At 38.4% G+C, this 26,597-nt stretch overlaps 2 protein-coding genes across 4 annotated transcripts in view; both read left to right on the top strand.

Moving 5' to 3' along the window:
• plekha7b (pleckstrin homology domain containing, family A member 7b) overlaps positions 1–14,599 on the top strand; it is an 86,974-nt gene extending 72,375 nt beyond the window's left edge. The window contains exons 19-29 of the mRNA XM_016672464.1: positions 151–262; positions 440–633; positions 1,296–1,487; positions 1,613–1,721; positions 1,867–1,958; positions 2,262–2,483; positions 5,826–6,053; positions 7,027–7,160; positions 7,949–8,097; positions 11,930–12,109; positions 13,958–14,599. Of these exons, the coding sequence (XP_016527950.1) occupies positions 151–262; positions 440–633; positions 1,296–1,487; positions 1,613–1,721; positions 1,867–1,958; positions 2,262–2,483; positions 5,826–6,053; positions 7,027–7,160; positions 7,949–8,097; positions 11,930–12,081 (1,584 nt within the window). The 3' untranslated portion in view covers positions 12,082–12,109; positions 13,958–14,599. The remainder of the gene's footprint in view (positions 1–150; positions 263–439; positions 634–1,295; positions 1,488–1,612; positions 1,722–1,866; positions 1,959–2,261; positions 2,484–5,825; positions 6,054–7,026; positions 7,161–7,948; positions 8,098–11,929; positions 12,110–13,957) is intronic.
• Positions 14,600–20,989: 6,390 nt separating this feature from the next.
• Positions 20,990–26,597, top strand: part of LOC103139438 (transcription factor SOX-6-like) — a 52,093-nt gene continuing 46,485 nt past the window's right edge. Inside the window, exon 1 of one of the 3 annotated variants that reach the window (XM_007554061.2) lies at positions 20,990–21,371. The gene's annotated coding sequence lies outside the window, so the exon portion shown is untranslated. Of the gene's footprint in view, positions 21,372–22,704; positions 23,178–26,597 lie in introns of those variants that run through there. The other 2 variants (XM_007554062.2, XM_007554060.2) reach the window with 2 other exon arrangements.

Genomic DNA, 26,597 nt, shown 5'->3' on the forward strand with positions numbered 1-26,597 from the left:
CGTCTGTTCAAAAGATCACCCGTCAGTTTCATCTGATTTGGATGAAAGACAGACTTTGTATTTGGGTAGTTGGTACGGTAAGCGTTAAAGACAGTCCATGTGTTCTGTCTGCTAATGTTGGAGCGGTTCTGTGTTTTTCTCTCTGAGCAGCAGGAGAAAGTGCAGCTCAGAAAAGAACTGTGGAGGATTGAGGATGTTATTGCAGGACTCAGCACCAATAAAGCTAATTACAAAGTCACAATTGCTTCTGTTACCAACCCAGGTGAGGTCACAAATGAGAAATCCAAACACTAGCAGCGCTATCTGAAACTTGAGTGCCCTAATCTTACTTATTACTTAAGCATGTTTTTCTTTAAAAAAACAACAACAACCCAATAATAATAAAAGCAGTGTCTATGCACCTTCCTTTTTACATTTTTATGCACATGACACTCTCCAGAGAGAAAATTTGTGCCTTCAGTGCCAGTATCATCAGTGCCTTCTGTGTCTGGGAGCCAGACTGCTGTGGAGATGAGATTGTCCCAGCAGCAGCCGCACCAGAGCCCCCACCTCAGCCATGATCCCACGCTTACCTCCAGCTTCAGCCAACAGCCATTACAACACTCTGCTACCATCTTCAGTGGCTTCAAATGGGTGAGTGAACAACTCTTTATGTATCCTCGAACCCACACCATCTAATCCAAAACCTGGTTAGATAACCTGCCAGGTTACACACTTGGCTTCCACTTCTTCCAAATCTATTCACGTTTCCAACAAGCTACATCTTTCTAACGCAGGTAAGGGAATTGTTGCTGATAGTAACTTCAAGCAGAACATTACTTTACAAACTCTGAACCAACCCCTTCAGTCATCACCATACTTGATGCATTTCCTGATTGTTTCACCCATTAAATGCCAGTGGCATTGAACAACATATCTTAAAAAAATCAGTAAACTCTAAAAAGTACAAAGTTGATTATCAATTCCTACGGTGTATTTGTTAAATGTCAGTTTTAAAAATTAAGGTCTGTTTTTTGGGGTGAGAGTTTTAACAAATTGTGCCTTTACAACAAAGTTGCATTAAAAAAAAGGACTAGTTAGAGAATAAGAAAGATATCTTTGATTTTTAGAATAACACCTTTGTAGTTTATTCAACTATTTATTAAGCTTATAGGAACAAATTCTGCCTGAACTCTTAAATAAACTTGAAATAACCTTTTTTAAACTTAGTGCAGTGTTTATATGCTGGTAATACAAACACTGCGTTTTTTCATTTCAAGTTTCTCTAAGTGGCTCATAGTTGTCTGTGTGTGCAGTGTGAAGAAGATGTGCCTCCCAGACCTCCTCTACCTCAGCTCTACAGTCCAGAGGAGCATCCTCCTGCAGTGCCACCGTTGCCCCGGGAGACGACAGTCATCAGACACACCTCTGTGCGTGGCCTCAAGCGACAGTCTGACGAACGCAAAAGGGATCGAGAGATCGGCCAGTACACAAATGGGGACAGTAAAGTACGTGAGTTTGTTTGTTTGTTTGTTTGTTTTTTGTTTGTTTTTTTATGTTCGTGCTACTGACGTTCACAGATCTGAACTTGTTTTTTGTTTTTTTTTTGTTTTGTCATTTGTGTGTCTTTCAGGTGGAACTACGGCCTTTTCTGAGTGATCCGGAGCTCATTGGAGCCGGAGACGGCTCCAGTGTCGTAGCATCTGGCCGTGATGGAGGTTACCAGACGTTGCCAAGCAGAGGTAGGTGAACTGAACAGATTCTAACCCTGACAGATTCTGTTCCAGATTGTGTGTTGTCTTAACATCATTAGATGTTTTTTTTATTATTATTGTTTTAAATATCAAAGAGAGAACAATGTTTTATTATTTGTCGGCTTCCATTCAGGGGCGGCTAGCTCCTCACTGAGGGTGAATCAGTCTTCGAGCATCTCCTCATATGTGACTATTCGAAGATCTACTTCGGCTGCTGGTGTGACGGTGAGAGATGGAAACAAAATAAATGAGAGACTCGGCAGATCCAACCTTCATATGTCACAAAGTTTACTCACACTTCACTTCATTTTAAACTGCCTTAGCTCTAAAAACTAGATTTTTCTTCTTTCTTTTTTTTTTTCTTTTACTGGAAAATTGAAAATGTTTTTTACCTTCCACTTGGGTGTGCAATTTTATTTTTGTGAAAAAATAAAATTGCACACCCAAGTGGAAAATAAAATTTTTTTTTTGCTGTCTGCTGCATCTTTCATTCTTCTTTTCAACTTAATTTCCTCCTACTCATCTCAGGAGAAACCAAAAAGTGCCTTGGAGCGCCTGTACTCGGGGGACAAGGTGCAGCATCAGCAGAGGGGGAAGATGAGTGCCGATGAGCAGCTAGAGAGGATGAAGAGGCACCAGAAGGCCCTTGTCCGCCAGCGCAAACGGACCCTGAGTCACGGAGACCGACATGCATCTCCGACGTCGCGTGGTTCTTCTTCGTCGCGCCCGCTCTCGGCAGACTTTGGATCAGTATGTTACTAGAACGTTACCACTCACACTCTCTCATGCATGACGCCAACCTAACGGAGAGTGGGGATCGACAGTAATGCATGCCTTTCACTCGGAGCAGATAGTTTTCCTCTTTTTTCAGACATAAGTCGAATGTTAAACCAATAAGTTAGTGATTTATGTTTTGTTCACTGTTTAACTGTGTATGTGTTTGTTCAACGTGTGTTGTTTTCAGTCACTGATTGTTTTTGACTGCAGACAAAATAACAGCAGCCTATAATTTGGCTATGACTCTGTTTTCCCTGACTTAACAATATCAACATTTAAGAAAGCCAACTCTAGTACTACACAGTAGGTCACACACACGGGAAAAAAAAACTTAGATTACATGGATTATCTCCTTTTGTTACATGTTAAAATGTATAAGGTTTATACAGAGATGAACAATGCCTTGCAAAAGTAATTGTACCCCTTGCACTTTTGTGTATTTGTACAGAAATTGGTGCCTAATATCTTTGCGGTAGAGAAAGAACGCATAGTTTTCAAGGAAAATTAAAGATCTGGAAAGTGTGACGTGCATTTGTATTTAGTCCCCCTAAGTCAGTCTTGTGTAGAACTATGTTTCGCTTTTGGTCTACAGATCGATATGCTTTGATTTGAACCGTTTCTTTGGAGCTCTAATTTTACCTTCGCTGCAGCTTTATGTCCTGTTTTGTTCCAGCATCATTATCTGTTCAGCTCCGTCCATCACCTCAGCAACTCTGATCAGCTTTGCTGTCCCTGCTGAAGAAAAAGAAATCCCCACATCATGATGCTGTCGCTAACATGTTTCATCATGGGAATGATGTTCTCAGAGTGATTTGCATTGCTTCATTTTCTACCACTCGGTGTTCTCAGCGTGGGCGCAGAAAAGTTAATTGTTGTTTTAAATTGATCAGAAAACTTTTCTCTACGTGTTTGCTGGGAGCACTACGTGGCTTGTGGCAAACTTTTACTAAACAGTATTTCTTATGGCTTTCATTCAGCAATGACTTTCTTTTTGCAAGCTCGTCTGTTAATACCATATGTGTGGAGAGCAGCACTAACAGTTGTCCTGTCAACATATTTCTCCCACCTGAGCTGTAGATCTCTGTGGGTCTTTCCATTGTTTCTCTGTTTAACGTCATCCTTATCCATCCCGTCAGTTTAGTTAAATGATCATATCTTTGTCGTTTTGCAGTTGTGTCGTACATTTTCCTTTTTTGGATTAAGAATTCAAATGGTTTCGTTGGGTGTTCAAACAGTCTGGGATGTGCTCCTTGATTCTCATGATGCCGTTTGTTCGCTGTTGCTCTGTGACGAACCTCGAAGGCCTTCACAGAACAGCCATATTTATGTTTAGATGAAAATTCATAGGGTTTTAATCTGAAGCCAATTGGTTTTCCTCAAAGTGCATTAGGACCATAAAAGTATACGGGGCTATATGCATTTACACACTGACATTTTTAAATTCCTGGTTGTAAAATGAAAGTCATGCAGCATTTTCTTGACACATCGCAATCATGCACTCTCTTATAGAAACACGGTCCTGTGTAATTGTAGTGTGGCAAAAATAATAATAAGGGGTATTCATGCTTTTGCATAGCAATGTCGATACGTACTAAATGGTTATACTTTATACTGTGCTTAGATAATATTTAAAAACTGTTAAATATGATTAACTGAATTATTTAAAACAAAAAATACTAATTATCTTCAATAAAAACGCTCAGTGCCTTCCAGTCATCGCTATCCATCCGTTCTCCTTGTTCTTGACTGATTTTGTCACTTGGATTCAATCCTGAGTGTCTCTAACATGCTTTGTGTTTTCAACCCATTACAGTGTTGATGTACTGGATATCATCAGCTCATTAGTCATCCCTCTTCTCATTTAGATAATAGAGCTTGCTGTTCATTAATTAACTGCTATTGCATCCAAGCGCTCCATTGGTGTGGTTTTTTTTATGTGGGTGTGTGTGTGTTGTGTGTGTGCATGGAAAGAGAATGAAAGTAGCCACTTAACCACTGTCTAGAATCTTAACTAATGCCTCAACATACATTAAGCTCACTTCTCTCAACTTCCTCATAGCTTTCTTTTTTTTTTTGTTTCTAGATGAAAAAAGGACGTGTGAAGTTGTGAATCCTGACTTAGTATTGTCCTATTGCTCAGACTTTTTGGAACAAATGGTGATGTCAATCAGTTTGACATCAAAAAGTAGCTTAACTGTCTTATCTGGTAACTGGGACGAACGCTTTTCTCTTTCATTTGTGAATGTTGCTAAAAACATAAAAAAAATAAACAGCATTTTCTAAATATTTTTCATTGCCACGTTTTCTTTTAAGCAGTGTTTTTTTTTCATAACCACACAAAGTTGTCTTGTTTGGTGAAGCTGCAGTATGTAACTTTTATGAAAAATATATTTTTTAAATCAGTATTATCATATGTGTGGACAGTGTAATATAAGACAAATAATCTGTGAGAAGAAATAGAGCACCTCTGCCTTCTACCAGTGCTCCCAGTACTAACTTCAGAAACACACGATTCAGGCTGAAACAACCAATCAGGGTTGTTTAGCGCTGTCAATCACTCTCATACTGCTCACCTCCACCCACCCCCCTTGCTCTCTCCTATGCTATAGGTAGTTTACCACAATATAGAGAGCCATAAATGCTCAGGCTAGTTAGCATGGTCACCGATGAAGGTGAATAAACAGTTTTCCTTTAATGGTAAGTTATTTCTCTGCCATTAGCACATTGACCAGCACATACAGGAGCATGATTGACAGCGGTAAGACCTTTCTTCTGGCTCTGAGTGGTTGTTTTTGATCAGGAATGGTGCATTTCTGCAGACCGCCATGGTAGCACTGGGAAGAGGTGGGGAAGCTTGATTTTTTTATTTTTTTTTCACAGATTATGTGTCTCATATCTCATGTCACAACATGGTGACAGCTTTAACAAATATTGTAAAAACAAACAAAAAAAAACAACATTTTTTTTAATTGCATTGTACAGCTTTCAATCTTTTGTTAGTGTTTTTTTTTCTGTAGGTTTTTGTTGCTCCCCTTATATCACTGTCAATGAGTTTTATAGTGCAGTGTGTTTTGAAATCTCTCACTTTCATGTATGCATGCGTCTTGTGTTTTTCATTTCTGACCGCATCCAAAGAAAGAAAAAAAAAAAGACTAAAAATCTCATCACCTTTTAAGATCAAGTAAGGACCATAAACATCTGATGTCTGATCTAGTAAAGCCAAGTGAGCCGAGTCATTTTCACTTTTAGTCAATGCGACCCGAAGACGGCGCCCGGTGATTTGTTTTTCCCACACTCTCTGTCTCTTCTGTCCAGTGGAAGAGGGAGCAGGAGTTTGACCTGCAGTTACTGGAGAGGGCCGTTCAGGGGGAGGAGGCTCAGGCAGTTAGGAGTGTCCAGGGGGAGGAAAGACCCCCTGAGCACAAAGAGAGACCCCGCTCGCAGTCTGACGAATGGCTGACATTCCACTCCACGGCCACAACCCCTCCCACGCATGAGGTCGACCTGGAGCCGCTGGAGTATGACCTGGACCTAAGTAAAGAGGTAGCGTGGCCTTTTCTGATCTATGAAAGCAAATTAAAAAGACGGTACTTTAATCAGAACATAAATACTGTGAACGTGAAGTGGAAAAAAAACTGCATGACCCAAATCACCTTAGGACACTCAGCTTAAATAGAGATTTAAATGATAAATTCTGTTTTGAATCTTTGAAATAATCTTTGACTTGACCTAAAGTCACTGTCATTTCGAACATGAGCTTAATAGAAGGTTAAATAAAGCAATTTTTATTGTTAGATAGCAACATAGCAAATAGTTCATATTTTCTTCCTTTTCTTATTAAACTCTTTCACAGCAATGTAAAAAAAAAAAAAAAAAAAACTGTCAGTTAATGCAGCTATTGCCAAGGGTGGCCAACCAGCTAAAAGACTATCACATTTCCACATTAAGCCAGGTTGCTTTGGATTACATTTTTACTTTTTACTTGGTAAGTTAGCATAATTTGCTCATTGTATTTTGTATTTATTTAGTTCATAGTTGTCTAATATTTCAAAAATTGTTTGCTGATCTGAAACAAAAAAGTGTGACAGAAAAGAAAAAAAAATCAAACAAAATAAATCTACTTTTTCACAGTTCTGTGTTTCGGTTAGATGCATGGAGTTGGGAGAACAGAAGCAAAAATGAGAATATTTGTGTGGCAGAGCATTCGATAATCTGGAGGTAGTAATTAAAATCTGAAACAAACTCATCTTACACGTGTTTTTACACACATTCAATTATCTAATTAGTTATTTTTCCTATCCCAGATAAGTTGCAATAACATAACTTTTACTTGTTGAACTTTTTATTTTGTTTCTATTGTTTTTAAGGCGTGAGCTGTGCTTCTATTTGACTGTCTCCTTGCTGCTGATACAGAGGAAATGTTCCCTTCAGGAACAAATAAAAGATTGCTCTATTCCATTCTAATTTTTACTTCTTACTAATTTGTAAGAACTTTATCTCGGCATCTATCTTTTAGCTCTGCAAGCCTCAGAAAGTGTTGATCCCAGAGCGCTATGTGGATTCAGAGCCTGAGGATCCGCTCAGTCCTCAAGAAGTGGAAGAACGTCATCGGAAGGTGGAGCGTATCAAAAGCATTTTGGCAAAGTCAAGGTACCCAAGCTGCTTTCCCGCTAGATTATGCTGAAATTCTGTTTTAAGTTTAACTAATGATGATCATAATGATGTTGCCTTAGGGTTTTTAAGATGTTTTCCAAACATCGAGTTTGAAGAGGTGACAGATTAAAGGAAGTTTAGCATAAAGCGATAACTTAATTCACCGTGTGTCTTAGAGTCAGAACCCCATGTTGTTTTAACATTTCCCAATTTGGGTTTTCAGAGGGACAAATGATTTGGGTTATGGGAATTTCCAGCTCATCACACGGTTGACTCAGTTCAGTAATTCAATTACCAAACTGAGTCAGGCAATACGTGCTAGTAAGAACCAGGTAACTGCAGAGTTTTGATCAGGATCTACTTGGTAGATTATTTTATCAGCATGATTGTTTTTTTGTTTTTTTTGTTTGCATTGTGATTGGTAGAAAAGAACTAGGAATAATACCAGGTCACATAAACGTATGAGAACAAAATCAAACTGAATTCTTTCTTGTTGCATTTGATTATGACATTGATTGGATATCAAATCAGACCCACATCTTCAACGAGTGTTCAGGTAGTTGGCGATCTAGTGGTCTCTGAAATTCATTAACACATTTTCTTAACATTCACCGTTGTATAAAATGGTGTTCTAGAAAAGGATCAAGAGCATTAAAACTCTCCAGTTGAATGAACAACACAAGTACACAAATAAACCTTTCAATTAATGTTTTTGTTTTTCTTCTCATTCTGCATCCAAGCATTTCTAACCACACCGTTATCGTGTTCATCTCATTTATGGACAGCATGCAAAACATAACCCCCGCAGTGTCTGTGGAGAAACCCGAGGTGGGGCAGGTGGCGCTCGACTCTGCTCTGCAGGAGCAGGAGAGGATCATCACCATGTCCTACGCTCTGGCCTCGGAGGCTTCGCTGAAGAGCAAACTTGTGACAGGTTGGTCACTTGTATGAATCTGGATTATTATCTGGCCCCTGGAACCTGTGAGTAGGTGTCGGTCGTAAATCTTTGCGCCGTAAAAGAATTGCAACACACAAACATTTACGGAAATAATTAGCGTGGATTTCAGACCGATAAAGAGCAGCAATGCTGACAGTTTGAGCAAAATTTCTCCTGGCATCAAACTGGGAGGGGGGGGGGTTGGAAGGAATCGAGGGAGGAAAGCAGCCTTTCAAGAAAGCTGGATTGATGAGAGGGGCGTAAGGTGCAGAGTCAAGCAATAAGGCTGTTCATTTCTTAATAAGTGAATATTATTTCTTATTACGAGTGCAGATAGTCTCTAATTGCAATCTGTGTAGGATCTTTTAGACAGGGGAGGAATCGCTTGATGAGGCCATTTTGTGTGCTGATCAATGGGCCCAGTCAAACTCTGCTCTCCATCTGCATGCCACTGCCGCCGCTTTGAACGCAGCTCTGAACCTGCATAAAAGACGCTACACTCACATCTCATCTCTTTCATACTCTTCAGCAGACAGGCGAGTTAATTTTCACTCTCGCTGCAGCAGATTGTCAGTCTGTCTGCCTTGCCGGCAACACGCGCGCGCGCACACACACAGAAACGCACGCATATATCTGTCACAGGCAGTAAAACTCAAGCTGTCAGCATGTGTGGAAGCTTAATATGCACAGTGAAGCAAAGTCAACAATTATAACATTATTTCCAGCATAGAGAAATGCCAGAGAATATAACCGGTGGCATCTTGTCAGCGCAGACTGAATCAATGACTTTCTCTGCCTTTGGTGTTAAAGTGAGGTCTGTTGGTGCACTTTCAAACTCATGAATTTAAAGAAGAGTCTTTTTCAGAGCAGCATGCATGGCAGATTTCAGTTCCTCTGCCATAAAAGCAGCAATATTCATCACTGCAATTATATACAGGAGATATGACAAAGGTGTTTTCGATTGCTCAAGCTGTTAATACATAAATAGCCAAAAAGAAAAAAAAAAATAAATAAATTTCCTCTATATGATAACTTGTCAGGAGTGTTAAGCTAGCACTCTTTTCATTGATTTATTGCTGTACAACTGATGCTGCAGACAACTGCTATGAAATGAGTCTCGTTCTCACTTAATTTGAGAGAAATTAAATGAAATCTTTTGTTTTCATTGTGCATGACACGCTGAAATTACGAAATCTGCTTCTAAATGGTGTCGTATTAAATAAAATGGTTTAAGCAGTAAAGGCATCCATGCTCAGCAGAACATGAAATAAAGTAGTAATAGAGTAGCAGTAAGAAATCACATGTATATAGGTCAGTATAGAGGTTGATGTGAGATCAGTGACATGAGAACGAGGTGAAAGCAACGAACAGAGTTCAGTGCAGCGGAGAGACGATCTGAACTGAGGAGCTGAGGGAAAATGACTAAGTGAATACATGGGAACTGAAATAAAACACAAAATTAAAATAAAGACTAAATGTAGTCATACAAAAATAAAACACATTTAAGAAGAAAGAGTTTTGAAATGAGAAATAACCAAGCATTGAACGACATGTTATAAATAAAGAATTGCCAAAATGTTCTAAAAATGAAGTCAAGTTGACCAAGGGAACACAAAGACCTATTTATCTATTTACCGTATTTTCCGCACTATAAGGATTATAAGGCGCACCTTCAATGAATGGCAGATTTTAAACTTTATTCATATATAAGGCGCACCGCATTATAAGGCACATAGAATAGACACTACAGTTAGGGTTGCCACCCGTCCCGTATTGCACCTATACGGGACGCGATTTGTTCCGTATTCTACAAGTGTGGATGTGTAATAATAAAGAAGTGGTCCGAGTACATTATATAGTAGGCAGCCCCAGTGATTGTTTCACTCACTGCTTCCCCCCCCGGCTTTAAATATATAGGGCTGGTCCCTTGGTAACCCTAGTCGAAGCACCCCAGATGAATGTCTAAAGCCACTTTGTTGACATAAAGAATGCCAACAAAACAGTCCGACTTGGGTCGGCGAGGAGAGCCTTCCGCGACTGGGCCGGGGCGTGGCGTCACCCTTCTCCGTTCGCGCACAGCATGTTCATGGAGAAGGTGTTGCTAAATGACCTGCAGACGACCTGATTATCAGATCGGTAGGTAGATGGGTCAGTCAAACTTTATTAACAAACCAGCGTTCTGACAACTATCCCAGCATGCACCGCGCGCTTCTTTTTCTACGGGTGAAAATTAAGTCGGCAGCCGCTTACCGTAGTTCCTAGACCTGTTGTGGCTCAATATTGGTCCATATATAAGGCGCACCGGATTATAAGGCACACTGTCGGCTTTTGAGGAAATTGAAGGTTTTTAGGTACGCCTTATAGTGTGGAAAATACAGTACTTCTTTTAAAAAAGATTTCAAAGGAAACTCAAACACATTTTCTAAGCGTAAACAGGAGTCAGCAGACATAATGCTAAAATCCAGACATTCCTGTTTTAATTAAAACATTGCACTTGTCCTATCATATACTTTTTCTATAATCTATAAATTGTGGTTGTGTGTTTTAAGCTACTTATAAATTAATATGATCAGTTGTTGATGTGAGTACATTAACTATGAATCATACAAATGGATCCATCAGAGATTGTTCTTTATAGCAGTGATCCTTCTAATCTAATTATAACTCATTTATTACCAGTCATAACACTGAAATAATCATTTATCTCTCAGATGTAAAATGAAAACATAGCAACAACTCAGTGAAAGTAATTATCTTTCATTTGTACAAGCTTTTATCAAACTGTGATAAACTGGCGACTTGTAGAGGCAGCAGCCGCCCTCACGACCCTGTAATGTAAAACCTGTTCAGATAATGGATGGAATTAATCAAACACAGTTCATATTCTTGTATCAAAGTACATAACAATCACATGATTACATCTAATTTGCTATTTACATATCATATTTATTGGAAAGACTGTAAAACCTTTTCCAACATTTAACATGGCCTTTGTTCTGCAAAAGTCAATTCAAAACCATCCAAGTTGTTTAGGAGGGAAATGTAAAAAATGAAATTGCTTTATTAAGGTTTTTGCATAAGGGTGCACATCCTAATCTAGTACTTTATTGAAGAAGCCTTTGATTAGGTCCACCTAGTCTGCCTTGCAAAAGTTACTGAAATATTACTGACTGATTGAATTGAATGATTTAAACTGGCTTTATTGCATAACATTGTAGATTTTTTTTTACCCTTCTCCTGACTGATCCATTTGTACAGTGAGATCATTTTGATCTCTTCAACCTCCAGAACTATGACTCAAGATATGTGATGTAAACGAGCAAAAGTTAAGAAAATCCTGCTAGGACGTCTGAAGTTTATCTCACAATAAAAGAAGAGAATGCTGAGATTAAATAAAAATATGCTTCACCAAAATGTTAGGTTAAGGACTTGCGCAGTTATTCAACCAAGACATTTAAGAGTTTTTTTTTTTGTTTGTTTTTTTTTCATATGTGTTCGTCTAACTTTTTTTTTTCCCGGGTTATTAATTATACAGAACATAAAAGGCATTAAATGTGAAAAATGTTGTGGAATTACATATGTTGATCTCTTTTATTACATAAAAAAATGCAATTTTAACAATGTTGTGTACACTTTTATATCCGCTCCAGGCAGCATTTATATAAAGTGTCTTTATATTTGACAGAGACGAAAAACTTTGACAGCCGTGTTTCCTTTCAGAACACATTTTGTGCTTTTAAGTGCAATGCATCCCTCGGGTTATTGACTAACTCAGCTGACTAACCACTAGTGATGTTTTCTCTCTCTTCTCCTTTTGTCCTCCTTGTAGTTCCACCACAGGTTAACTTGCCCACCCCTCCTCCCCCGCCCCTTCCTCCTCCGCTGCCTCCTCCTCCTCCTCCTCCGCCTCCTCCTCTTCCTACTGTATCCGTGGCGCCTCCCTCTCCTCTAAACAACGGGATTCACTACACTTTTGTCTAACGTGAAAAAAAAGCAAAACAAAAGCAAAGTAAGACCCTAATTGCATGTTTAAAGCCGCTCTAACATTCTGGAGGAATCACTGCTTGTCTGAGGCTGAAAAGCTTCAATGCTTGCTGCTGTGTTGTGATTGGAGGAAGCACGTCTTGTTGGGGTTGGGGAAGCCCTGCCTCTGCTCCCATTATAATCAAAACAAACATCTGCAGGCAGTCTGCCCGTCCCACTGTGATAATTGTGTGTAAATTGTTCTTTTCTTTCTTTTTGTACTGCTGCCAAAATATTTATGGGTGGTTGATGGGAGAAAAGGTCTCAGAAGAACATGGCTGCTCGTAGCATTGTGTGTAATTAACAAAAGGAGACACCTTTTGATTTAGCACTTTGACAGTTCAGTCTTCAGCACAGCTGCATTCCTCAGCACCAATTAGCTCCCCATCTGTAGCACGGCAGCAATAAGTCAGAAAAAAAAACAAAAAAAATCTAACACTGTTGTTACTGTAAATGAACAAAGACAGCTTGTCTTATCACCTTCAAAGTGAAAAAAAAAAATCAACAAGTGTTTTTCCTTCTTTTTAATAATTTTCTAATAGGATTAGTAATATTTTCTTAATAAAGAAATATCAAATTACATATGTGATTCTTTGAAATTTGCATACAATCATTGATCAATTGATTAATGCATATTAAGTCAATACAGTACTGTACAGTTTTCATCTGGTTGAAGATATTATACCTTTCAATACTGAGGATCAGATGACGTACTTTACAGTGAAGCCCAAAATGATTTCTACTCCTGGTAGATTTAACCACGAAGTTTACTTTTTGGATGAAAATGAGACGGGCATCTCTCAAAAGAAAAGAGTGTCTTAGTTTGTTTGTGTATGACAGTTGTGATACGCCGATTCTTTTTCTACCTTTATGTTTAAAGTAGTTTAATTCTCTTTAACTCTTTTTCGAATGTTTTATTTCAAATGTCTTTTCAAACTTTAAAAGAAATTATTTTATTCTATTTCAACCCACTGCCTTAAAGCTTGTTTTTTTTTTTAACTTTGTTTGAATTGTAAATGTTGCAATAAAATTTCAGTTATGTGTCCATTTTCTAAAATCCAAACGCCTGTGCATGAAATCTTCAGCACCTTCCATGTTTATTAACACCTCAAACCTTAAAATAAATTCTTTCTTTTTCTTTCTTTTTTTTTTTGCTACAGCATAATGTTCTGCAAATTTTTGAAAAGTTTTGAGTTTTCAGTGTATTTGTTGAAATTCAGTAGCACATAATTTCTGTAAACTAAAGCTTTGCTGTTTTATTTGTATTTTCATCAATAATAACACACAATTGCCTTGTTCCTTTCTATACAACTAGGCAGTCTTTAAATTGGGAAAGACAAGAGAACATGCCGTTCAAGAAAGACAGGAAATGGCTACTGGAAAATAACTACTTGTCTAAACTTTCCTGTGTCTAGTCTGAGGAATAATAAAAAGTTTTAATTGAATTTTAATAAAAGACTAGAAGTTATTTTCAGTTGTTTAGCACATTTTTTTTTTTTTTCAGAGATGCCAACACATGGCGGTTGTATGGATTTATTCAAGGATAAAACACAAAATTCCTGCAGAGGGCGTCCATCTCAATTGTATTTACCTTTAAAAACTATCAGTGAGGATTCTTTGTCAAGTTACTTTTTACAGAGTGAATTTTGAAGATTTTGCTTTATGTGTCAGCTTATCTTGATGAATTTCTGGTAATAATTTGCCGAGCTAAAACCCTATTGAAAAGTTATAAAACCATTGAGTCGCAAGTATTTTATTGTGTTTAATAAGTATGTTGAATCCTGAAAATCGTTTCTGGTATTTACTAACTTTGTTTTTCCTTGTTACTTCTCAGCTCAAGCGATATCTGGACACTGAGGTGCTACTTCACAAACAAATGGCTGACTTCTCCAAGAAGAGAGGACATTATTTTATTTTGGACACCTTTAAATGCAGCAATGGAAAAAGAAACAACAAAAAAACACAATGGTACAGTTTTAACTTGAGGCTTACTCAGGACTCACTCTTCTAGTGTGTTTCTTGCTGTTGAAAGCATTTTCTGGAGTCAGGCTGAAGCTACGAGAGCTGATGTGCTTATTAACTATGAAAGTGTATAAGATATGTTAAACTCATAAATAATAAAAAAGTATTTTATACAAGTTATTGCACTTTTTCAGTTGTACATTGTTTCATCCTCTTACAACTATATTTCTCTCTCTCTCTGGTCATTGAATCCAAACATTTTTTGACCAGCTAGAGAATGTTTAAAAGAAAACCTGTCAAAATGCATAATAAAAATAGTATTTTTCTGTCATTAATATTCTTACAGGAAGCTATATGAGATCTTCTGTGTATGTACAGTACATGTAGCACTGCCAGTCTTCCTTAGGCTTATTTTTGCTTATGTCAAGATGAAAACCTTTAACGTATTTTTTTGTGGGAAGGTTGAGTGAGTGAGATTTATAAAGATGTGAATATTAAAGATCTTAACACAGCATCTGATTCATTATATTTATTCCGTTTTTGACTGATGTCCACATTTATTTAAATGAGACATTTATAGTGACTGGAGATATCTTACAAGCTTATGTGAGTATTGGCCAAAAAAAAATAAAAAGAAACTTTGATGATCTTGTCACTCGTAATGTAAGACCCAGGACATTTTTTCACGCAAGGCAAACAGTTCTATGCGCTGTACCAGCGTGCAGCTCACAATTCAGATCTGGTGGTGACCTGTTTTTTTTTGTGTGTGTTTTTTTGGGGTTGGGGGGCAAGTTGTTTCAAGTTGGAACAAACTTGTCCTGTCTCTTGGACGTGTAGAAATGGAGCTAATAATCTTGGTATTGTTTAATGCTTATGCTATTTATGTGTATATTATGCCCCTAAAGATGTCTGAAAACATGTTATAATAAATTCAAATGCTGCATATATGAAACGTTTGACATATACAGCGATTTGATGCCTTGAAATTGTCCTCTGTCTCTTTAAGAAGCTCCTGCTCTTTCTGACACTCTGCTTTCTGTATGTTATTGCAACGATGTGTCTCCATTATGCCATTTACAGCCATTCTTAGGAGTGTTGGCCTGAGATGTAGTTCATATGATAAGGTCACTGGACTCAGATTTCCACTGTTTGCTAATTACCGCTGCCATTAGTCTGATGGAGGTCAGTAAGAAAGGCAAGGAAGAGGGATGCAAGTGTTTAGACCCCTCCAAATGGCTGGAGGTGTCTAAACGCTCCAGCCAAATGGCTGGAGGTGTCCTGTTTAAATCTGCCACAGGAGATTTAAGGATTTCTCAAAGATGCATAAAAGAATTTTAAAAAATAATTTTTCATAATACTTCTCCCTGTAAGCCACCAACAAGAGCACTTCCCAGTGGTTCCTGATATACTTGATATTTCCTGTACTTTTTATGAAAAGGTTAGGTAAATAAGTTTTGCAAGCACTATATTCCGATACACATTTTACAAAAGTAGTAGAAGAAGAAAGGTATGGTCAAAAATTGTCACGGTATGACAGATTGAAGGATGGGGTTTATTTGTTACAGTTTTTCAAGGAGCTACAATTGCCAAACGAACAGGACAGATGGACTTCCAAGAGGTTTCTCTCCAAACACAACCTGTAAATCCTTTATTTGCTCTTTTAATTTCACAATATCTACAGACATGTTTGAAACTACAATTTGAAGCAATGGAACTCTGGAGAAACAAGGTTGGGCACTGATCCAGGTTTGTCTTACCACCATGCACGACGAGCAGGATGGTTTCAGGGACACTGAAATATCACAGTAGGAGAGCTGCTGTAAAGTGTGGCTTCCTTGGCTATGCTTGTCTTTAAAAACAACTTATTTTAATGCTTTTTACACAACCACCTTTTGCTATGGAAGCCAAAAATTGTGGAACATGCTGCCTATAAAGAAGTAGGGGTAAGTGTAAAAATGAATAAAAAATCACTAACATGTAATCTTAGATAATCTGTAATTCCAAGGGGGATTTTTGTCAGGACGTGATGCCTGGAAAGACTATCACTATAACCGTCTTTTGCTCATACCCCCAAACCTATAAGTTCAACTTGGATCTTAACTTTTCCACCTAAAGAAGTGATTTTTCCCCTCATTATGTTTCATTAATGCTGTTTATCAGCTATATTTTTATTCAAATCATGTACAAAGAGTAAGTACAAACTGCGCACTCTTCACAGCTCAGCTCCGAGATTCTCTTTGAACTTTCACATTGATTGCCTTGACCCATTAAACTTCATTCTATTATTTGAAAAAAGAAGGAGAAGCAAACTATGGCATGCTCAAAGGAGGTGAACTTTCAATACAAAAAAGAGAGAGGGGCTTCTTGAAATGTTTCTTAAGTTCAAAGCGTTCTCCATCTCAAAAGGCATTTTTAATTCCGTGTATTTTCAACTGAGAAGGTAGATGCTAATAACTCTGGATTCTTGAAGCACAGAATTCATATCTTTAAATCATGAACTATCTCTCCACATTGCAATTGTAAAAGAAAGCTCTGAGAAATATTGAACTTTCAGGTTCAAAAGGAAAATAATGTGGAATGTGTTCTTAAATAGAGGGAGTACACGTGCCGCTGTTGCAGAATATTGCAGCTTTCAGCACAAATATTTATCACTTTGCATTCCTTATGAATCCCCCTCCCGCGTTTACGGATCGGATGTGATGCGCTTCTTTTAACCGATGTAATGCCCTCGACCTGCTCTGCTCAGAAAGCCTTTTGTGTTACGGCTCCCTCCCAATTGATGTCTTTATCCTTAATTGGAGAGTAATTATTCTTGCTACTTCACGTAGGGGTGAGGCTTTGAAAACACCTGAGAGAAAGGATGCACCTCCCTCAGCAGCTGCATCTTCTCTGCTCCCATCTCTCCTCTAGGATTTGGGGGGAGGGGGCACAGAGCCTGCTGGCCCTGGCTCCTAGAAGACCAATCATATCTTCTGTACTGCTTATTTTGCAATAAGTTGGGATGTTTTTCCCTCCTTCTGCAAAAAAAAAAGAAAAAAGAAGAAAAAAAAATTGCCCAAGACCCTCCTCTGAGAATTGTGGCATTTCCATGTATTGACGTTTGGCTGGTGGTTCATATACATTTGTTATTCTATGCTCTGGACTTCAAAGAGAATGAAAGAGGGCCTATTATGCTAATTGGTTCCTGTTCTGTTAAACGCAATCAAGGCCTCCCGCATTAATCCTTTACTAAATACTTACTGGCTTCTCTTTTCAGAGGAGGAGAGACTGCTGCTCAGCATCCTGACAGGGATGTTTGTTTGAGAGGAGTTTGAGCACATGTAAATAAAATATGATGAGTAGCAGTAAATAGAATGTCTCATTTAAAAATCCTGAACTGAAAGAGCCTTGTATCATTGTTTGGAGTTGGCTTAAATTGATATTGACTTATTTGAGATTTTTTTTTTTAATTATTATTTTTTGTTTTTGTTCCCTTTTATGTTGTTTGACTGAGAATAGGGAGCCTCTTGACTCCGCACCGAGGAGTCTGACCTTGTTCTCAGGTCTGTGTTGTTCGCTACGCAGCACAAAGAATTTGTAACGTATTCATAGTTTTCCCAGGGTGGCAAGGAGGGAGAGGAGAAATCAGACAGTGATTCCCAGTGATACCTATTTCCCCTCACATAAATAACATTGTTCATACAGCTGGGCGCCTTTTTTGCGCACACTGTTGGGATCTGAGACGGCAGTCCAATTGTGCAAAATACAAAACCAAGAGAGGCGATGCAATAGGTGCTTTGATTTCAAAAGGGTATTTTATGCTGTTTTATCATTTTTTTAAAGTTCCACACGCGGTACATTTTTTAATATGTAAGAAATGGAATGGGTTAAATTATTTAAGAGTGAGGAACCACTGAATATTCTTCCGATCCTGTGTGCATGCTATAAAAAGAATAGAGGGGAGGCTGAATAGAAGTCAGGCTGCCCTGGCTGCAAGCAGAAATTAGAATATCTGCTTTCAAAGCCTCTTTTTTTCCCCCTCGCTTTTAAAAATTACACGTCTCACAACTTATTTGTGTTTTATATTGTTAATTGGTTATTATGAATAAAACGAGTCTGAGAATACAATTTGTCTTGCATAAGTGATTAAGTGCGAGTGGAGAAGTTGCTCTATTTTTTTAAACAATGAATGAACAATCTTGTGTTCCTTAAGTGGGAAGCTTTTACAATACCTACAGTGAATTGGGCTCTTTGTACATAAAAGCAATTGGTTTGCAAATGAACCAAATGCCCCTGGGCCCTTCTGCTTAATCTAGCAGCTCCCCATACACTTGTAGGCGCGCTAAGCCACAGTGAGGAAATCTACAAGAGCCTGTGACTTGAGCACAAAAAGGAAGTGAATTGTATCTTGTATTTAAAAATCTAGAGGATAGTGACATATCTTTTTTTTTATTTTTGTAACAGCAAAAATAACAAGACTTCTGCAAGTATAAGGTGCTGCAATTTGCAAATTGTGTTCAACTGGAACACCCAAAAGTTTGAAGTTTGTAGCTGCACAGGGAAATTTCACATGTGCTTGTTGGCACTTTTTGACTTGAAGAAAAGAAGACTTTATTTTATTTATTTATTTTTTTCAAAATGTATCCCACTATATTACGGCTCAAGATTCACCGGTTTACATTTTTGCATGCATGCGCATTTATATTATCACTGGCACAAGCTATGGGAAGTTGTCCTTGATAACTATATAATTAGAATTGGCATGTTGCGCTCCTTATTTCAACACGATGAATCAGTGGTTCGCTGTTAACTTGAAAGGAAATATTAGATCCTGACTAAACTTTGATGAAATCCAGAGTTACGAGGAAGAGATTTGGGTCAGCTAATGAGAACAGAGCATCCCACCACACTCCAAGTCCAATTGGGAGGGAGATGATTTGCATGAATGCAAATGCTGTTGGAGGCAAGTGCGCGCGCCGGCGGCTTCCAGGAGGTCATGTTGACTTTCTAGATTTTGTTCTTATACGACTATATCTTGACAGAAAGCAAAGTGGTCCTCCCCCTCCCCCCCATACAGGCCAGAGTCTTTTTAGCTGTTAAAGAAAAATCATTAAATTGTTTGTTATTGAAGTTCTTCTTGGATTATGGAAAACAGTTTTTTTATTTTAGGTCACAACACACAAAATTAGAGTTCTGCTCTGAATGTCTGGAGCAGAACTCTCAGGACTAGAGGTTATGCTAAATAACAAAAAAAACATATAAGATATATTTTCTGGTTTTGTTATGCTCACATTCTTAAATACAGGATAGATGAAAATGTCGGAAGGGGATTTAAAGTCATAATGGAGTACAGCACTACAAATTCATGTGTTATTTCTCATGGCACTGTGATGTCAGGAAGTGTTTTTTTTTTTAGTTTTTATTTTATAATTTATATGATTTAATTTAAACTACGCCTGTTTCAAATAGAGATCTGACCAGTTCCAATATTCAGAAAGGGGCTCACGAGTGAAACATATGTTCATAATTATTTTTGTCTACGGAGCTATGGAGCTTAATGTATTATTAATGAGTAATTATCATATATGTAGTGCTTATAAATACCTATCTGTGAGGGGTCAAAGGGCAGTCTTTTTCAATTAGATGGGGACACTAATGTGAACAGATGACTTTAAAATCTTCATGAAAACACTCATCACTGCATGCTGTAAGCATGAAGCATGAATCGGCAGCCCACCTTTCTTTAAAGAAAAAAAAAAAAAACCTGTTCCATCTGCACAGTAATCAAAGTGCACCCCTTCCCCCCGCCGCCCCAAAAAACCCCTTCTCAGCCCCCACCCATCCACACTCACTGACTGAATGGTGTTCTCTAATTAACCATGCAGAACAGGGGGAAGAACACATGTTAATTTAATGTAACAAAAATGTTGATTTTCATGCACTCTCCTTTTCAAATATTTATGGGCTAGACTTGAAGCTGAAGATGCATCAAAGACTCACAGGGTATGCAAATGTGTCTGCCTTACCCCCCAACAAGTTGGACTGTCTTTTTTTTTTTTGCTCCTCATGCAGCCCTCATGCACTACCATCCGAGCTGCAAAGAGGAAGCCATGCAGCCCCTTATTTAAAAATAGTAGGCCTGTATTTGTTTTTTTTTGTTTTTTTTGTGTGTGTGTGTATGTGTGTGTGTGTGTTTTTTTTTTTAAGATCTAGCATTTCCTGGCATATGCTCAGCTGCTCAACACAATCCATGACTGAACTTCATCGTGTGCTGAGGACCTATAAGCAGGTGCCAGTGTGGGTTTTTAGAAGATAAAAGCGACATTTTAGTTTGCAACACTGCATTGAGAGTAAATTATATAAAAAAATAAAAAATAAAAAAAATGAAGCCACATTTCTAAAGAGACACAAAAAATATGTAATTTTCTGCACAACCACGATTAAAACAGGATAAACTTTACCTTCAAAAATCACAAGGCCCAAACATGCGCTGACGTATTCTCGTTTCCAACCATCTGATTTTGAAGGATGAACCGCACCTGCAGGTGTTTTTTCTCTCTGAGTCCAAAAGGTGGCGCATGAGGCACGTTCAACCAGCGCTGTGGTCCGGGAAATGAAAGAAACGCCCGCTGCTTTAAGAAACTGCATTTCAAAAAAAAAAAGAAAGAAAAAAAAAAGAGAGAGACCACATATAAATCACCATGCGTGGATATGGGGGAAGAAGAAAAAAACAGTGTCAAAATTTTTACAGAATCATAGTAATATATATTTATATATTTTATTTCTCTCGTCAGACTTTCTCTTATCTGCTCCAGTTATTTCAGAAGTGTAGAAAAAGTTCATAAAGGTACGTCTATTTCTTTTCTTTAGAAAAAAAAAAAAAAAAAAAAAAAAAAAAAACTTCCTCACATCCTTTCAGATAAAATAAATGAGGGCTTCCGGAGAAGAAGGGTTTGTGGAGCAGCATCTCTGTGATGCTGGCCCTGCCGCAGCTCCTGGGTGGTGGGTTTGTTTTACCTTTTTGCCTCACCTGAGAAGAGAGAGAGAGAGAGAGAGAGAGAGCAGAAAGTCAGACGCACAGGAATCTGGTGTGATCTGATGCGATGTTCTGGTCGACTTGTGCATCTTTTTCTCTCTCTCTCTCTCTCTCTCCCTCCTTCTCTCTCTCTCTCTCTCTGGCTCTTTTCTAGCTCTCTGTCACTCTCTCCCTCCCTCTGTCGCCCTTTTCTTCGCTTCTCCTCCCTCTTTCAGCTCCATGACACTCCGCTGGTAACAGAGTTTCCTCCCGCTGTCCATCTTCCTTCTCTGTAAGTAAACTTTTATCTGTTTTCCATTGCTGGACTTTAAGGTTAATTTTTTAATGCTTGTGACAAAATGCTGCTGCTGATGATTTAGAAAGGCTACAACTCTTCCATCAGTACCGTTTAAGTTTTTATTTTATTTTTGTCCTTATATATCTGCGGTTCTGTTGAAATTGCTTCACTTTGACATAAGCGGGCCTCCTCCTCCGTCTTGCATCCAAGCTGATAATCTAAAACATATGCTCATTCAAGACAGATAAATGGCGCTTTGTTATAACAACCTGTGAACTTATGATTTAATATCTCACGTTTGAAACGATTAGAGTGGGTCCACGATCAAATTTAGAACAGACAGATTTAATTTAAAACTAATTAAAAGGTCGACATCTCAGTGAATAAGTGTAATGTAACTTTTTGATTATTTTAATTTGTGCAAAAGAATTTACACAAAAAATTGACCATTGTGCAGATGTTTTATTTTTATTTTTTCAAATTTTACTTTCTAAAAATGTGCAGTGGGTTAAACATTTAATTTAAACATTGTGAAGTGTAACCTTTTTTTTTATCTATAGGCACCAATAGATCTTAAATTGTAATGACAACAATTGAACCGCCTTGGAAGATTGTAGGATAGATAGAGAGATGATTTGTGGAAACAGTTATTTAAAAAAATCACGACCAAATGAAGTCCAATCACCAAGAAATTAGATGTAATTCACTTATCCACACAAAGTGAAAATCAAAACGTTTTTGTGTGTGAGTTTTTTATATATATATTTTTTTTGCTTAGAACAGTCGAAGAGAATCAAAAGTCATTTTTGAAGATCCAGGTCTTGCAAATTAGTGCCTTATTTATTTATTTATTTATTTATTTATTTATTTATTTATTTATTTATTTTTTCTTCCTCGCAAAAGCGTGATGTCTGATATCCGAACTCTCGTTTCGCTCAAGCGTTCAGCTGCCCTCCTGCAGTACCTGTATGTCTACATCTGCAAGTGAACAGGAATGTTTTCACGCAAATGGAAGACGAGTCAGCACTTTATGAATCCTCTAGTAGCATAAATAAAGACAACAGAAGAAGTGCAGCATCTCCTTAAAGAAAGAAGAAAAAAAAAACAAAAGTTCCAGTTTCTCGTGTACTTGATGCACATTTGACTTAAAAAACAAAACAAACAAAAAAAAAACACATATTAAAGTCGGGACAGAAACAATCATCTTCATTTTTATTTTCTCTCTCTCTCTCTCTCTCTCTCTCTCTCTCGCATCTCTTGTCTGGGAGAGGGAGGTGGAAGGGGGGGGGTGCGGAGGAGGAGGGGGGGAGAGTCCTGCCTCCTTGCCTTCCTGAGATCAATGCCCTGGCCACTCACTTTCTGATGTTGCACGACGGGAAATGCTTTGAATACTTGCGACATGGCTGCGCGCATTGATTGCCAAGATTGACAGCATCTTCAACTCCTGTAGTCTTTCTCTTGTCTAAAGTGAGTGCGCGAGGGGAGGGAGATAAAGAGCAGATAGGCGAACAACAAATGGTTCTTGTAGTTTTTGGGGCTTTTTTGTTTTCTTTGGACAAGTGAACTTCGGAGACTCTCTCGGATCCCCCCCCCCCCCCCCCCCCCCCCCCGCCCCCCTCCACCACCACCACCACCGCCGCCGCCAGCAGCACTTTTCCTGCATGTGGCCCCGTGTGCGCAGAGTCAAGTTTTCGTTCAACAGATAGCAGCTCAGTGATCCTTTGTAAACTGTAGCCGAGTGTAGCGTTCACAGCGCAAGAAGGACGCGGACTTTTCTCGTCCACGGCTCTCATCGTCAAGGTAAAAACCACCAGCTTGCTGTGTTGTCCCGATGCGTTTCATGATTCATTTTCTGTTTCAGCGAGAGCTGTCAGTGAAAGCGTCCCGCGCGCCCTGCCTGCGCTGCGTGAGTGCGTGCGTGCTTTAAAAGAATGCGGGAAGAGTTCCTCACGCGCTGAGCTGGCACGGGACGGAAAGTTTTTTTTTTCCCTTCTTCTTTCTTTTTGCGGCGGAGAGGAGTGGGAGTCAAAACTTTGCTTGTTGCGGCTGTCCTGATGCGTCGCTTCTTTTTCCTCCAAACACCCCTAAAACAAACCGATAAGACGAGAGTCGACAGAAGCGCCTTGTGTTCATACCCGGAGTGACTCTTATTCACAACAATCGGTAAATAAAACCCGTTTCCAGTTTTCATTCGCAGTTTAAAAAAGAAGAAGAAATAACTCATTGAATACGTAAGATGTATTATAAACACTTGAAATCGTCTTTTATTTTGTTCCCCCATCCGTGTGCTTGAGCGACGAGACACAGCGCTACGGACTCTCCACACACAAGAGTTTTATTTTCGTAATTCTCACCATTTGAGATTTGAGATTGATTTCTGACAACCTTTGGGGCTGATGAAGATTCGGCGTCTCTGTTTACATGTCCCGTAACTTTATTCCGCCTGGTGGCAGTTTCACTTCTGTCCACACAGCGGTACCTTTCATTGACAGTGACGTGCGCCCTTGTAGTGTCTTTGTGTGATGGCTGTGTGAAGCTTTCGCTCCCCTCACATTGCCCTTTTTTTTTTTTTTTTCCTTTTTAATTTGCAAGTCACAGTCCGGAGCTTTTCGTCTCACTTTGATCATGACAGCGTATTTGTCTTTGGAAAACAACAAACTTTAATTATTTGTTGTTGTTGTTGTTGTTTAAAGGACAGATGTGCAAAGTTCCTTCAAGCCGCGCAGCTTGGGAATTTTTTTGCTCCTCTCAAACTTTCCCGGGGGTCGGGGGAATTGACCCCTTAAGAATGCATAAGCCGTAAATTAAATTCAACAATCGCAAGGCTTGTCCGTTCAAAACAGATGTAGTATACAAGAGAAGACTTTTTTTTTCTCTCCATTATTTTATCTGAACTTAACTTTATTTGAGCGCTCCGGACTCTGGAAGTTGATTTAGTGCTCTCTGTTTTCCTGCAAATTATTATTATTTTTATTGCCTTAAGGGAATAAATGATTACATATCAACACTGATCAGCATAAAGCTAATACTGTGATGTTAACTGAGTAAACGTATTAAACACTCTCTCTGTTAGTGTTTTGCGTAATAGCAAAGACATTTATAAGTTAGGCGTAATTTTTTAGAGGTTTTAACTTGTGAAGGATTATCTAAATTAGCTTGTGTTAAGTTAAACGCACTTTACAGACAAGTCTTGATTGGGTGTAAAAAATGCGAGTTTTAACAAAATCACATAAAAAAGAACCGTCTAAGCATACTGTTAACTTTCAGACAACTGAATTAACTTTCCCCTTATTTACAAGTCATTAATCGAGTTTTATGAAGAACCACACCTATGGTTTAATAACTCTGTAACCATCGCATGCTTTTTTTTCTTCCCTCCTCTCTCCACAAACATGAACCCAGCTTACCGAAAAGTCTGCTAAAGTGTTTCTGTTTTTTTATTATTATCATTATTTTTTACTTTACCCCTCTTGGCATTTTGCTCCGAGCCCTCTGTGCGGCCCGTTCACGCAGGTCTCCTCATAAGGTAAGACGGTTCTGGAGACCAAACGCGAACCTAAATGGTACATTTATAATTAGACTGCCCATTCAGCACATTGTCTTGATTGCTATACACGGACACTCGGCTCTGTCTGTGTCAGTTTGTCTCTGACGGCTGCTTCAGCTCAGCGTGTCGCTCACTGAAAGAGTAAAAAAAAAAAAAAAGAAAAAAAAAAAAAAAAAGGCGGCATCCACAGCCTCAACTCTGTGATGCCAGACGCAGCTTCGGTTTTTATTATATTCCTCCCATATTTCCCGATTAGACATGAGCGTCTTAACTGATCACCCTGTTCCTTTAAAGCCCTCGTCGCAGCTGTCATGCTCCTCAATACATTTTATTAACGGAGGAAATTTGAAATGTGCATTTTTTTGGAATTATTATTATTATTATTTTTTTTTGCAGTCCGAGACATTTCATTCTAATTAAGTATTTTACTTAAGTTAAATTTTACAAGGCAATTATCTGACAACTAAAACAACTTCTTTACCTTTTCTTTATTTTTATGGCGTAGTCTAGCTCTCAGGGTGACTTTAGATTTTTATTTGCAACACTCAGAATTTTCTTCCTCAGACGCAGCATAAGATGCAGAGACTCAGACGCTGCTTGTGCCAGGGAGATCAGGGATTTTAGGACTTTAATTTTGGCAGAATGTTGAGCCCCCCAACCCCCCCTGTCTCACATGTCCTAACACATCCTGCACTCTTAAAGTTCAAGTCCAATCCACTGTCTAACATTGCAGCTGGGTTAGTTTTCTTGACATTACTATATTAATGACATCACTGTCTCTTAAATTAAATTGTTTGTTGCTGAAATGAAAAGATGTGACACGGTTAAGTTAATCTGAAAAGTCACTCCTGAACCATCTATCTAACTGTCATCGTGTAAATGTGTCTTTCTGAGCAGGAGGGATGAAGGAAAGTCAGTAGACAGTGAAATGACTAGGTTTATGTTATGTTACAGTTGGATAAGTGTTTTTTCATATTGCTCATTTTCACAAAATTTATTTGAGGTTTAATTGTGAAATCTGCTCCGTTTTGGAGACTAAATGTTTGCTTAGAAATCTGCTGTTTGATGAAGCTCATGGGACAAACTCTCCAGAGGTCATTTGAAAGCATTTTTTTAAAAATTTATTTAAGATTTAATATATCTATAATAACAGAAATAAAATCTGGTATATATTTTTTTCATGCACAAGTCATGCCGTGATGCAAATTAAAGTGTGTATGCAGGTTTCTTTTAGTGGCACTGCTCTGCAGCTGCAATGGCTATACGGCCTGGTTGCATATTTATTCCTCACATAATCTGATATTTAGAACAGTCAAGAAAAGAGATTTTATTTCTTTCTTGAGTGAACCAATGCAGTGATGCAATAAAAGCAATAACAGTGTTTTACAAATGTGATTATTTCACACAAATTCAGCATTTGTATCGGGTTTCGTCAATCTTAAATGTGTGTGTGTGTGTGTGGGTGTGTGTGTGTGTGTGTGTGTGAATATGTCTATTTGCGGTAGAGACCCTTTTTGCCTAAGTGTGTTCCCGTGAGTGAGTTATACTTTCCCTCTCCTGCACTTCACATGCATGTCTTCACTCTTCTGCTGAAAAATTCTTTAAAAAAAAAAAAAAAAAAAAAAAAAAAAACATCACTCAAATAATTATAACTGAACCACCGAGACAGTTCG

Source organism: Poecilia formosa, unplaced genomic scaffold (genome assembly GCF_000485575.1).
Source record: "Poecilia formosa unplaced genomic scaffold, Poecilia_formosa-5.1.2 Scaffold61, whole genome shotgun sequence".
Lineage (NCBI taxonomy): Eukaryota > Metazoa > Chordata > Actinopteri > Cyprinodontiformes > Poeciliidae > Poecilia > Poecilia formosa.